The sequence below is a fragment of the Rhinichthys klamathensis genome, unplaced genomic scaffold (genome assembly GCF_029890125.1).
Source record: "Rhinichthys klamathensis goyatoka isolate OS25496 unplaced genomic scaffold, OSU_Roscu_1.1 h1tg000070l_1, whole genome shotgun sequence".
NCBI lineage: Eukaryota > Metazoa > Chordata > Actinopteri > Cypriniformes > Leuciscidae > Rhinichthys > Rhinichthys klamathensis.
This window is the reverse complement of record NW_026606613.1, coordinates 1086707-1100150: the sequence shown is the minus strand read 5'-3', so window position 1 is coordinate 1100150 and position 13444 is coordinate 1086707. Positions and strand designations below refer to the sequence as shown.

Below are 13444 nucleotides of genomic sequence, written 5' to 3'. Positions count from 1 at the left end.
AAAGTGCGTCTATCCATCATAAAAGTGCATCTGTTCGTCATAAAAGTGCATCCGTCCATCATAAAAGGGCATCTATCCATCATAAAAGTGCATCTATCCATCATAAAAGTGCATCCGTCCATCATAAAAGGGCATCTATCCATCATAAAAGTGCATCTATCCATCATAAAAGTGCATCTATCATCATAAAATTGCATCTGTTCATCATAAAAGTGCATCTATCCATCATAAAAGTGCATCTGTTCATCATAAAAGTGCATCTATCCATCATAAAAGTGCATCTGTTCATCATAAAAGTGCATCTATCCATCATTAAAGTGCATCTATCCATCATAAACGTGCATCTATCCATCATAAAAGTGCATCTATCCATCATTAAAGTGCATCTATCCATCATAAACGTGCATCTATCCATCATAAAAGTGCATCTGTCCCTTTTAAAGAAACCATTCGCCCAGAAATTATTATTATTATTTTATTTTTGGTACGTGCCCTTTACATTGTTCCAAACCTGTATATTTCAGTGAACACAAAAGGAACAGTTTGAAAGATGGGGCTAAATAAAGATTCTTCAAATGTTGTTCCCTTCGTGTCCCGTGGGAAATAACATCATACAGGTTTGGAACAACACTAGAGCAAGTAAATAATAATAGCAGAGTTCTCCATATTGGGTGATCTTAGTCCTTTAACATAATCATCTTATTTCATGGTCATGGAATAATCTTCTCATTTGCATATATAACCGGTTAACAACATTGATTAAACCACAGGGCTCTTGAATGCTTGATTCTGATTGGTTGACGAACACACTAAGGTCGGTGTGGAGTTATTTTCCAGTAAACGCACAGATAAAGTAGTCCTACACACTAGAGCGGTGTAAGCATAAAAACCTGACAAATGTCCTGAACTAAATCATCTGAGCAATGTCTTGGTGACCGTAGAGCCGGAGTGTCCAGTCCAGGCCACTGTCCCGCAGAGACAATAGCTCAATTATTAGAAAAATAATGCTTTGCATCGTGACTGCATTACCACCTCAGGTGTGCGTTATGTTTCTAATAATTCAATGGCTCCGAGTCAGTCTAATATTCTCATATTTACAGTACAGGTGAAACTCGAAAAATTTGAATATCGTGCAAAAGTTCATTTATTTCAGTAACTCAACTTAAAAGGTGAAACTAATATATTATATAGTCATTACAAGCAAAGTGAGATATTTCAAGCCTTTATTTGTTATAATGTTGATGATTATGGCTTACAGCTTATAAAAACCCCAAATTCAAAATTAGAATATTGTGAAAAGGTTTTCATAAGCTGTAAGCCATAATCATCAAAATTATAACAAATAAAGGCTTGAAATATCTCACTTTGCATGTAATGAGTCTATTATAGACTATTAGAGTAATATAGTCTATTATGAGTCTATTGGCTTAAACTTGTTTTGTTCAGTTTGTCTAAAAGTACATAACACTCCCCTAGAAAAAAAATCAAAAGGAAAATAAAGTATTTAGTATTTTTGTTTGACGTCAGTGTTGATGTGCAGAACACAAACTGACTGCAGGAATTATTGTCAGTTTTAGTTTTTTTGTTGTTGTGTCATTATTATATAACAGAACATATTATGCATGCTTTAATAAGACATCACAATAAACATTTAATTTTTTTAGTCATTTATAATCAAAATATCATAACTTATGTCCGCTTTAGTCCCCGCCCCTAAACCCTCAACATCCAATCAAAAACCGGGGAACAGTCACCGCCTTCGATTTTTTTTCTTTGTGGAAAACCTGTTGCATATCACATATCACAATATGGAAGAAAATGCTTTAGTTTCATCAAGACTTTAAGATCAACCCTAAGTGAACCATTTTAATTTAATTTGCACTCAAATCACAGGTCCTGTCCTGGAAGAGTAAGCTCCCACTGCAAACCATCATGCGCTTGCTGCAAGTACTGGTGCCACAGGTGGAGAAAATCTGCATTGACAAGTAAGAGGAGAGTAGCCGTTGATAGTGGCATGTGGTGTGATGTGCAAATATGACGACGTGTCTCTCTCTCATCAGGGGTCTGACGGATGAATCGGAGATCCTGAAGTTTCTCCAGCATGGCACTCTGGTGGGTCTGCTTCCCGTTCCCCATCCCATTCTCATCCGGAAATACCAGGCCAATGCGGGAACCGCCATGTGGTTTCGCACGTACATGTGGGGAGTCATTTACTTGCGGTTAGTGTGACATTACAGTCTGTGTTTAGCTTTCTGGACATGGAAACATACGATCCACCTTATTCCTGACGAGCTTGCTGTGCTTTCAGTCATGGGTCGGGGGAACTTTCGCTCAAAAAGCCTGAAACGACAATCATTTCAAATCATAGACTGTAAAAAAAGATGGACGACGCCCCTTCGCCCTCTTCCATTGGTCAGAGGAAGCCGCGAGTGTCCCGATATGGCGCTGACATCTTGAACTTGAGTCTGCGCAGAAGCGATCTCGGGACCAGACCAGCGCAGTCGTGAGCCGGAAGTAAAGCCGCGAAATCAAGGCCCCGCCCCCACTCTCGCAGAATCAATCGCAACACGCTCCGGCACTTTTTAAAATTAATTATAGAAATTTAGATATTAAATTTAAAGCTCCAATCTCCTCAGTCCTGCGAAGATCCCGAAAAAAAGTCTGTTGGTGCTTCAGTGACTACTTCGCTCAGAGAACCTGTCAATCACAGCTGTCAATCATGACGTCACACCACCGTATCAAATAACTAACTAAAAACAAACTTATTTTAAAAGCAAACACTTGAACTTACATCAGCGTGATAAAAACTACAGAAAATGACAGAAACCATCTTTGGAAAAACGATATTTGAAATGTAATTTAATTGTTTTGTTGGTCTCACGTGCCGTTGAATAACACGGGGAGGCGGGGTTTATGAGCTATACTAGGACCGGCCACCAGGGGGCGATCGAGACGCTTTGGCTTCACTTTTCAGGGCTTGTGCGGCACGCTTGTTTCAAATCATAAGGTTGCCCTACAAATAACTCTGATCCGTCAGTTTGACTGAATGAGCTGTCAGTTTCCCTTCATGTTTTATTTTCAGACGTAACACTTGGTATTTTAACGCGACAAGAATATCTACTCCTTTTCCTCACGATTATTTTCTTTTTTCCCTTTGCGTTCTGCTTTAACCCCCTGGGGTCAGCTATCACGCCGGCGCGATTGTCTCGCTTTTTTTCTTATCAGTGTAAAAGAGACTCAAAATACTCGGTTAATTTTGATCTTACATATAAGTGTTGTACATCATTAGATCCTGTTAAGTTTCTATTTTTTTTGTGGATACTCACAATAAAAACAAAGTGTTGTGCTTTTCACCAAATAAAGAAAAACAAACATGATGCGAGTTCTGCGTTCTCTCTGTCAGTGAAGTCCATTCTGAAACGCGTCCTAAGATTAACTGTAACTCCGCGAATACTTGTCACACAGGCACGAGAGTTTTTTCTTTATGAAGCTTAAATTCTCTTCTTTTAAATGAAGTAATTTATATAAAAAACAAATATTCTCAGTTTATGCAATCTGTATGAAAAGAGAGTGCTGTCAGTATTTTTTTCCCCAGCTCATTACACTTCATTACGCGTTAATCTGACACGCCCACGGAGGACGCGCGCTATTCAAACGCAAATGTTGAGGCAAGCCATGACAATGCCCACATCAGCCGTTCCACCGCGGCGGTAAAATGTGTGGTGTATTTGCTGCCTTTTACCGCTAAGAGGCGCTACAATCATAGACTCTGAAAAGTGTTCGTTTATTCCGGTTTATTCTCTCTAATGCGTAATCTGCCGCCGCACCGCGCTGATTCAGAGCGATTGAAAGCTGGTAGCAGAAGAATTCAACAAGTGAAACGTAGTTAAAATAATTCATAATCACAATACTGAAATTAGGCTACTGAAATGTAATTGAATAAATAATGAAAACATTTCAACATAAAACATTGCAATAAAAACATTTAGGCTACATGAATGAGGCTTTACAACTTTAACAGCATACAGAAGACAGCTCAGTGATCAACGCAACGACACGAGCTTCGAGGAGCTTCATTCGACCCGAGATCGAATCTCAATGTAGCATACATGTTGTTAACCGATGTTGTCCTACGTTTATATTTTCCCACCTTGATGCTTAAATAGGTAACTGTTTATATCTGTTTACTTATTTAAAGTCAAGAGTTTTGTTTGATTATCATTACAACATAAATTTGCTACATTCCTGTAGAACCGCAGCCGCTGCACAAACGACAAAAACTGATGAAGGAAGATTGTCAGCCGATCAGAAAATGAAAATGAAGAAGCTCGTCTTTAGTCTGCTAAATTATTGTGTAATGTAAAAGAACACTAAAATTACTTAAGTTTGAAACCAAGTTCGAACATTTCAAGGTTTAAATTGTTTAATGTAAAACAGGGTTGCATCTTGTTTAGAGTTTATTTCTTTTGCGATGCAAAATAAGAAACACTAGGCTAATCTTATTCTTGCGACATTTTAAATTTGTATTGCCAAAGAAATTACAGCTAAATTAAACAATTAAAACAGTAGGCCTACAAAACGAAAATTGTCCAAAGAAACATAATTAAATTAAAAACATGCGTTTCTCTTTGCCTCTCTCGCGCTGGATCTCTTTTTAACAAGTTTATTTAGTCTCCCTCGCTGCGTGCGCGGGTCTCTCTCGAAATTAAACATTTCAGGGTAAAAACACATCATACAGCTGATAATACTGTATATGTCGCTGCGTGTCAGCCATACAAATCACGAAAAAATTATTTAACCTTTAATTGTTGCTTCAAAGACACAGCATGCCTTGTTGAATTCACCTTACAATAACTTCAATTGAAAAAAGACTTTAAATAGGCTACAATAAATAAACTACAATATTTATAATTTAATAAGATATGGGGTCTACATTTGGACACAGATTTATCCTTACAATAATTTTGCCTGCTCATCAGGCTGGCTATCCGACACTCTCCATATGAAAGAGGAACATTAACACCTTTGTCCAGCAACTGTCCCTCCAACCCCCCACAGGCTATCGGAGTCTGAGGCTGACTTAACACAAAGAGAAGTCGCAATTCACACTTAAATCACTATTCTAGACAGTGTTGATAATGAAGGAATTAAATGATTTAAGTTACATGTAGCCTAGTGATATTTCTGTCACAAAAGTTTATTACTAAATATTTCATTATTTCAATAATTGATGAAATAAAACTGGTTTGGGCCAGCTTTTTCCAAGCAAAACTAAATATAATCTGATTCGTGGTAATGCTGCTAAATTAAATAACATTTATAGAATAATTATGAACTTAAATGAAACAATATCGCAACATTTCGACAAATACATTATTTGATTTGTTTTTACATTTTAATTCAGGGCGATTTAGCCTACATAGAGCGAGATTTTCACCCTTGTCTTGTCATTTTCTCATTGGGAAGCGCTTACATTGCATGTTTGAGTAGATCCTCTGTAGGCCTATACTGTTTTTGTCGTTAGCCTATATGAATACAAGTTTACAGTTTTGAACGATGTAAGCCTACTCTTATCTGTATGACCAAAAAATTACGGGGGGGATTAAAATAATTCAGCAGAAGCAGGGATGTTTAGACCAGAAGGAAATCCTAGTCCCCCCTGGCAAATCACACTTTACTTAAAACCATGTTTTTAAAAACTCTAGGTTGTAGGGAACAGACCTCTCTGCCATGCGCGCGCATGGTTTGGAGCACAATATCTGTCTCGCATGCACGCTCGCTCTAGATAGATTACGGGATATTTTAACTAATTTGCGGTATAACTAGTCGATCACGAGTGGCTCAACAGGTAGATCTATAGATAAACTATATCTTTTAGGAATTTGACCGACCGGGTTGACACTTCAGCGTGAGAAATCGGGGGTGTGGCGTGAGAGCCTGACATTTGGGTCAATTGCGTGAGAGTTGGCAGCCCTGAAAAAAAAAAATATATATATATATATATAGTATATATATAGTATATATATAGTATATATATATATATATATATATATATATATAGGCTATATATAATTAATTTTTTTACATAACTGCTTTTGAAATTACGATTGGTAGCCTATTATTATACAGATGCAAAGTCGTTCTGTTGGATACTATTTTTTTTCCTTAGTGTAAAATGGAAATGCATGATAATTGTATTTTATAAATATAAGCAAAAAAAACTGTATGGTGTAACAGAGTTTTAGAGCTAGACAAATCTAAATAAATATAAAATATACAGCAGACCTTGTTTGTGCGGGATTTGAACCCGTGTCATCTTGATGATGAACCCTAAGTTCTACCGCTCGGCTATGAATTTACTCACTGAGAAATACCCAAACGTTTGTTTCTCACATGAGCGATTTTTTCATTTAGCCTGTGAGTGTAGGCCTATACTTTAGCCTTTTACAGTTTTAAAAGATTATATCTTATCTGTATGACCAACAATTACGGAGTAGGCTATAAATGTTTGTTGTAGGCTTATTTGGAAATTACCATAACTTGTAGTATTTCATCCTTAGGCTACAGACATTAGCCCCACTTAAGTTTTGCTAAATGTCCCTTTGCGCCACCTGGCGGTCGTTTCGCGAACGACTTTGAAATGCGACTGGTTTATTTTGACCGCGGTGGATGGCTAAAAATGATATGTGGATGGCTAAAAGGTGTGACTAAAAATGTGCTTTTGGCTTTCATTTATATTTTGATTTTTTGTATATATATACACACTACCGTTCAAAAGTTTGGGGTCGGTACGATTTTAAATACTTTAAAAAGAATTCTCTTCTGCTAACCATGGCTGCGCTTATTTGATTAAAAATACAACAAAAATCAGTTATAGTATTAAATATTATTCCAGTGTAAATCAGCTGTTTTCTGTGTGAATATACAGTAAAGTGTAATTTATTCCTGTGATCAAAGCTGAATTTTCAGCATCACCAGTGTCAGTGTCTTCAGTGTCAAATGATCCTTCACAAATCAGTATAATATGAGGATTTGATGCTCAAGAAACATTTATTATTATTATCAATGTTGAAACAGTTGTTGGTCTGTCAGTTGTACAGTTTTTTTTTTTTTTTTTTTAGGATTCTTTGATGAATAGGGTTAGGGTTAGAATCTTTTGTAACATTATAAATGTCTTTACTGTCACTTTCGATCAAATTAATTATTCCTTGATAAATAAAAGTATTGATTTCTTTCCTCCAAAAAATAAAAATAAAATTCTCACTGACCCCAAACTTTTGAACGGTAGTGTATATATATATATATATATGTGTGTGTGTGTTTGTGTATACATATTTATTTATATATTTATATATATATATTGTCCTTGCATTCTTTCTTGTGTGACACCACTGAATGAAAGGCTCATTAGTATGCAGTCTGCTCAGGTGAGAACTGCCTAATTATTCATGAGGGGGTTGGGCCGTTCCGCCCATCCGCATATTGCCTTTGCAAACAAAAAAATGTTTTTCACAATTTAAAACAATCTATTGTTTTATGTGAATGATTAGGCAGAATGATTTTCAGATCAATTTGAAGCAAAAACTCTAGGCGACAGAATCCACTAGTCAAAAGTCTTGTGGACAGATATTTAGTATGTTATTTGTGGCCTTATATTAGAAACTTTAGTTTTTAGTTTTTTCAATAACCACGCATAAACAATATTCTCTCAAGAATACAAACATGTATTAACATGTTGTTCACATATTATGGTAGCCCTGTGTGTGCTATATACAGTGTAATTTAACCTGTGCCATTAATATGTTTATAAGCAACTGAAAAAAGCAGAAATGTCAGAGCATGCCAAAACATCTCAAGGACCCTGAAAACACCTCAGACCCCAGAGGGTTAATAGTATGAAAAAGGACAACATATACTGCACATTTGTGGTCTGTTCTCCCAATTTAATTTATTATATATTTCATTAATAATTCACTGGAATGCACGAAGAATCTCTCGTTTTTCTCCTCAAATCCTTGCGTCTCTTTCCAGGTTTGTTTTCACACGTAAATACAATTTATTATCTGTCAAAACGACGGGTATCACTTTGAAATAGTACCACGCAATGCTGAAGTTATGAACATTTTTGATTAAGACAATGTATGTTACATAATACCGATATACATATTACTACAGTGATATTTAACACGTCCGTTATGGCTGTTAAAAGAATCGTGCTTTTGGGTAGGGCTGCCCCCAAATAGTCGACTAAATGTAAGTCGATATGAGCAGGGCTTGGACAAATACATTTTCATTAGTCGGTTAGTCGCGAAAAAAAAATCACGTGAAAAAATTACGCAATCAGGGGCTGCGCAGTCAGTGTATGACATGACATCAGAGCAACGAGAGATCAACGAGATCTCGTGCCTCGCGGTATACCAAAGCGCACTTGTGGGAGAGGTGTCTGGCTGAGGCTAATAATTATGTCAGGAAAAAAGTCCAAAGTGTGGGATCATTTTGAAAAGTCGAAGGACGGCCCTAAAAAGGCTGTTTGCAAACTCTGCAGGCAAACATTTGCCTATCACTCGTCAACATCGAATATGTCTTATCATTTAAAACATGTAAGTAGTAACGTTAACCACCACATGGCCCCTCGTTTTAACAATAAGGATATAAACACATTTGCGCTGTTAAGTTAAATCATATTCATATTTCCTTTTTGTAGTGTTTCTGTTTGCTATCCGTTAGGCTATATAAAAAAAACCCGGGTATTTTTATAACGGGTAGGCTATACAAATAAATAAATATTATTTTTATTTGTTCGTTTTTATATAATGCAGAAGTTGTTTTTTATTCTGTAAGAAAAATTAGTCTGATGTTTGCAATTTGTTGTGTCAGGTCAAGACTCATCCGTCGTCTTAATGGCGGTTTGCGGCTTTGCTCTGATATTTTTGATTTGTATTAGTGTTCTTTAAATTAGCCTATTTGTTCCACATTTTGTCTTAAATATAGCCTAGTTGTTCTAAACAATTTAATCAAATACTTAGGCTGTTGATTTGTTTGCCGCCTTCTTTTTTTATTCTAAGTTTTGGCGTTGTGCCATGTGCATTTATTAAATTGTTCGTTTTTGTTAATTTTCCTTTTGAACAATATAAAAATTATATTAATTTAATTTTCCACTGTATTTTTATACCAAACAGCGTTTTTGCTACAGTATTTATTTGTTTGTTTTTTTGCCTTGTTTTGTACTAGGCCTAAGTTACTAATAAGTTTATTTAATTTATTTTAAAGAACGAATTTTAGTTTATTTTATTCAAAACTGTTTTTTTTTTTTACATGTAACTGTTAGAGTTTGTATTTTTGATAATAAATTATTAAAATGCACAGGCAGTCTGATTGCTGTTTTTATGTTATAATTAGCCTATAACGTGTCGTAAGCGCTGTATACTTTAAACGCTTTACTATTCTGTTTTAAGCGCTTAATTTTCATTTCGAACGCGCTAATATCACGCTTTAGCATTTTCTGTCATATGGAAGTGTTAAACTTCAACTTGGACTATACCTTTCCTTGTATATACGCAAGTTTTTATATTAATGTCATAAATGAACGATTATTCGACTAATCGCTAAAATGCAGGAGTGTTAGTCGACTAGGAATATCTTTTTAGTCGGGGGCAGCCCTACTTTTGGGGTTATTCATGGTTTGTGGCAAGTATACCTTGTTGATGCTTTTACACTTTTAAATGTCCTTTTAATGTTGAGTAGGTGAGTAGAATAACAATCTCATTATACTGTAAAAAAACAACAACAACAACGTATTATTGCGTTTATAGAGTGAGCCTTTCACTGATTGTTTACAGCTTAAAATGCGAATTACACCCATAATCCGTGGGGGCGCAGGAATAAGGTGGATAAATAATGATTTTCATAATGTACAAAGTTCTGTCATGATACTCTGTAGGGCACAGCTGATTGGTTCCTGCTGTATCAGTAGCCAATGAACTCGCTCATCCTTCAAAACCTGCTGTAGCAGTGCAGAAACCCTCCTCCCTCCCCAGCTCCACCTGTGTAGATCTGCTATGGGTAATTCATGTGCGCTACAGTGTACAGCTGCAGGACAGATCTATCCGCCAAGACCAAACATGTCAACACTGTCATCCATTACCAAACACGCCGAGAGTCACCTTTATTTATATATCGGCTCAGGGTTTGAAATGAACTTTTTCACTCACCGGCCAATTTGGCTACGGGATTTTTAAGTTACCGGCCGTTCAGAACTTCTACTAGCTAAGAAAAGAAGGAATAAACCAGATTAACTACGTCACAGCTTATAATATTATAAAATGTAATGTCATACATTAATTTCTTATTCAAACTAAATCCTGTCATCCAGCATCTCCTCTCTTCCTCTTTCATCCTCATCCAATGTGTGTTTTGGATGGACAGATCAATACAGTAGAAAGAACATCAAACAAATGCAGATTTTGCTCACACGAACTTCCCCAGCAAAGTAAACATAATAAGTAACATGCCGAATTGGCTGGTGATTTGACAGTGTTACCCGTCATCAACCCAGTCGAGTGTTCCCGCATCTGCCGGGTGTTCATCTCAAACCCTGACGGTGAAGCAGCTTTACTGTGATGACAGGGAAATGATTCAATGATGCAAACAGAGTTCATCTCGCTGTACATCGGCTGAAAGACAACAGTGGCATTGTTCTGCTGACGTCGCTCAGTGTTGATTCAGTTCCGCTGTGAAGATCATCAATTATTAAATTAGTTCATTTCATCCATAAAGCAGTTCTGGAGAAACCGTGATGTCTTTGTCCAGCTCAGTTCAGTTCTCCTACAACAGTGTCAGTGCAGGCAGATCAATAATACTCATGAATATTTAGCAATCCAGAGGCGACAGTGGCAAGATCATAAGATCTCCGTCAGGTGACAGAATAGAGAAAAGTCACTCAGTTCTCCTCTGGCCAATGAACGAACAGTGTATGATTGTGATTCATAAGTCAGAATTCAGATCAGGATCGGTAGCATTCAAATATTCATCCAGTTCCTCTTACTTGAAGATGGTTTCATAACGCATAACAGAATAATATTAAACAATATAATAGAATGAATGTCCTTTTTTCCACAATCCAATCAAATGCAACATGTCCAATACAGTCCCGACAGATAAAATCAAATCTCACTCTACATTATTTCAAAACAGAATATTCTCTGTTATTAAATAATATTGTATATTTGAAGAGTGTATGATTATGATTATGATTCATAAGTCAGAATTCAGATCAGGATCGGTAGCATTCAAATATTGTGCCTTAAAAATGTTCTTGCCTGACTCTTAGCATAAAACTGTATTTGACACAGTTTTGGTTTGGGCAGGTCAGATTACATAATACATAATACATTGCATAATATATGTATTATTTATTTATTATTAATTATTATTATAACATTTCATTTTTAATTAAAATTTATTTTAATAAAATTTAAAAATATATTTAATTTTTATTTAATTTAATTTTATATATATATATATTTTTTTAATTAAATATATTTTTTTAAATTCATTTTATTTCAATTTTATTTAAAACGATTTTTTAATTTTATTATTTTATTTTATTACATTTTTTATTTTATTTTATTTTATTTTATTAGAGGGTCCATTTTGTTTTGGTTTGGTCAGGGCAGATTACATAATACATTGCATAATATATGTATTATTTATTTATTATTAATTATTACATTTTATTTTTAATTTAATTTTAATTTATTTTAAAAAATATATTTTATTTTTATTTTATTTTATTACATTTTTGTATTTTATTACATTTTTTATTTTATTTAATTATTTCATTTTATTTTATTTTAATTTGATTAAAAAATATATTTAATTTTCATTTAATTTAATTTTATATATATATATATATATATATATTTTTTTTTTGTATGATTTTTTTTTTTAAAATTCATTTTAATTTTATTTTATTTAAAACGATTTTTTATTTTATTATTTTATTTTATTACATTTTTTATTTTATTACATTTTATTTTATTAGAGGGTCCATTTCGTTTTGGTTTGCTCAGGGCAGATTACATAATACATTGCATAATATATGTAGTATTTATTTATTATTAATTATTACATTTTATTTTTAATTTAATTTTAAATTAAAAAATATATTTTATTTTTATTTTATTTTATTACATTTTTTATTTTATTTTATTTTATTAGAGGGTCCATTCAGTTTTGGTTTGGTCAGGGCAGATTACATATTGCATTGCATAATATATGTAATATTTATTTATTATTACATTTTATTTTTGATTTAATTTAATTTTAATTTTATTAAAAAAATATATTTAATTTTTATTTAATTTAATTTTTATTTATTTATTTTTAATATATATATATATATCTATATATATATATATATATATATATGTTTTAATAAAAAATAAAAATCATTTTTATTTTACTTTATTTTTAGAGGGTCCATTTCTTTCTGTAAGAACACGTCCGGTTGAATCAGTTGTTTTTAGCCGAGTAACTGTAACACAGCGGTGAGTTTGACGTGGTTTCTCCTCTCACTGCAGGAATGTGGATCCTCCGATCTGGTACGACACCGACGTGCGTCTCTTTGAGATCCAGAGGATGTAGAGATGACCCGTCACACTGAGAGCCCGCAGACCTCATCCGGCCTTGTCCTTCTGCTTTAACCCGTTCCCCAGAGAAGAGGCGACTCGCTCTCGCCTGCGAGACTCCACTGAAGGTGCCAGTCCACCCGCCAGCTCTGGCTGCGGTTCAGATGATAACGCGTCTATATATAAACCATACGCTCCCATAATACAAGCATACTGTGTGCAGCAGCAGCAGCCCAGACATGTGAAACTCTCTCTCACTGTGGTTTTTATAGGAATAAAGTGCTTATTATAAGAAGGAATGCTATTTATAGTATAGAAAAAATAAACTTGTGAATAATTTCTAGGAAGCTTTTAGAAGTTATCAAGCATTGACAAAGACCTTTGGATTGTATTAATATCACCACAAGAGGGCGATATTGCTGAATCCTCCTTTTTTGTTACTTGTTGGAACATATACATTACTCCAAATTTTCACTAGTCTAGACAGGAATGACGAATAACTGGAGGAAAATCAAACGCTAGTTTAGATGATTCCACAAGTATTCATATATATCATGAAAACGTACAAAAAAAATGTTGTTTCCAAAGTATTATAGCAGTTGTTTGATGGTATATCAATATCTCTATTTTTGTCTGCATATCAGTTTTGCTAATGAGATCGTGTAAATATCGCTTGATGTTTGAAGTGGAACTACTGGCTACATATATGACAAATATGATAAACAATCAAATAGAAAGATTAGCTTGTGGTGTGTGAATTTCTGCATATGTTCATCATATTGTTTAAAGTGCCGATAACTGTAAACCGAATGTTT

At 34.4% G+C, this 13444-nt stretch overlaps 1 protein-coding gene across 1 annotated transcript in view; it reads left to right on the top strand.

Annotated features, from left to right (window-relative positions):
• The window catches only part of hid1a (HID1 domain containing a), a 41241-nt gene extending 28286 nt beyond the window's left edge, over nt 1–12955 (top strand). The window contains exons 17-19 of the mRNA XM_056250536.1: nt 1894–1985; nt 2061–2219; nt 12582–12955. Coding sequence (XP_056106511.1) covers nt 1894–1985; nt 2061–2219; nt 12582–12645 — 315 coding nt within the window. The 3' untranslated portion in view covers nt 12646–12955. The remainder of the gene's footprint in view (nt 1–1893; nt 1986–2060; nt 2220–12581) is intronic.
• Nucleotides 12956–13444: the final 489 nt, after the last annotated feature.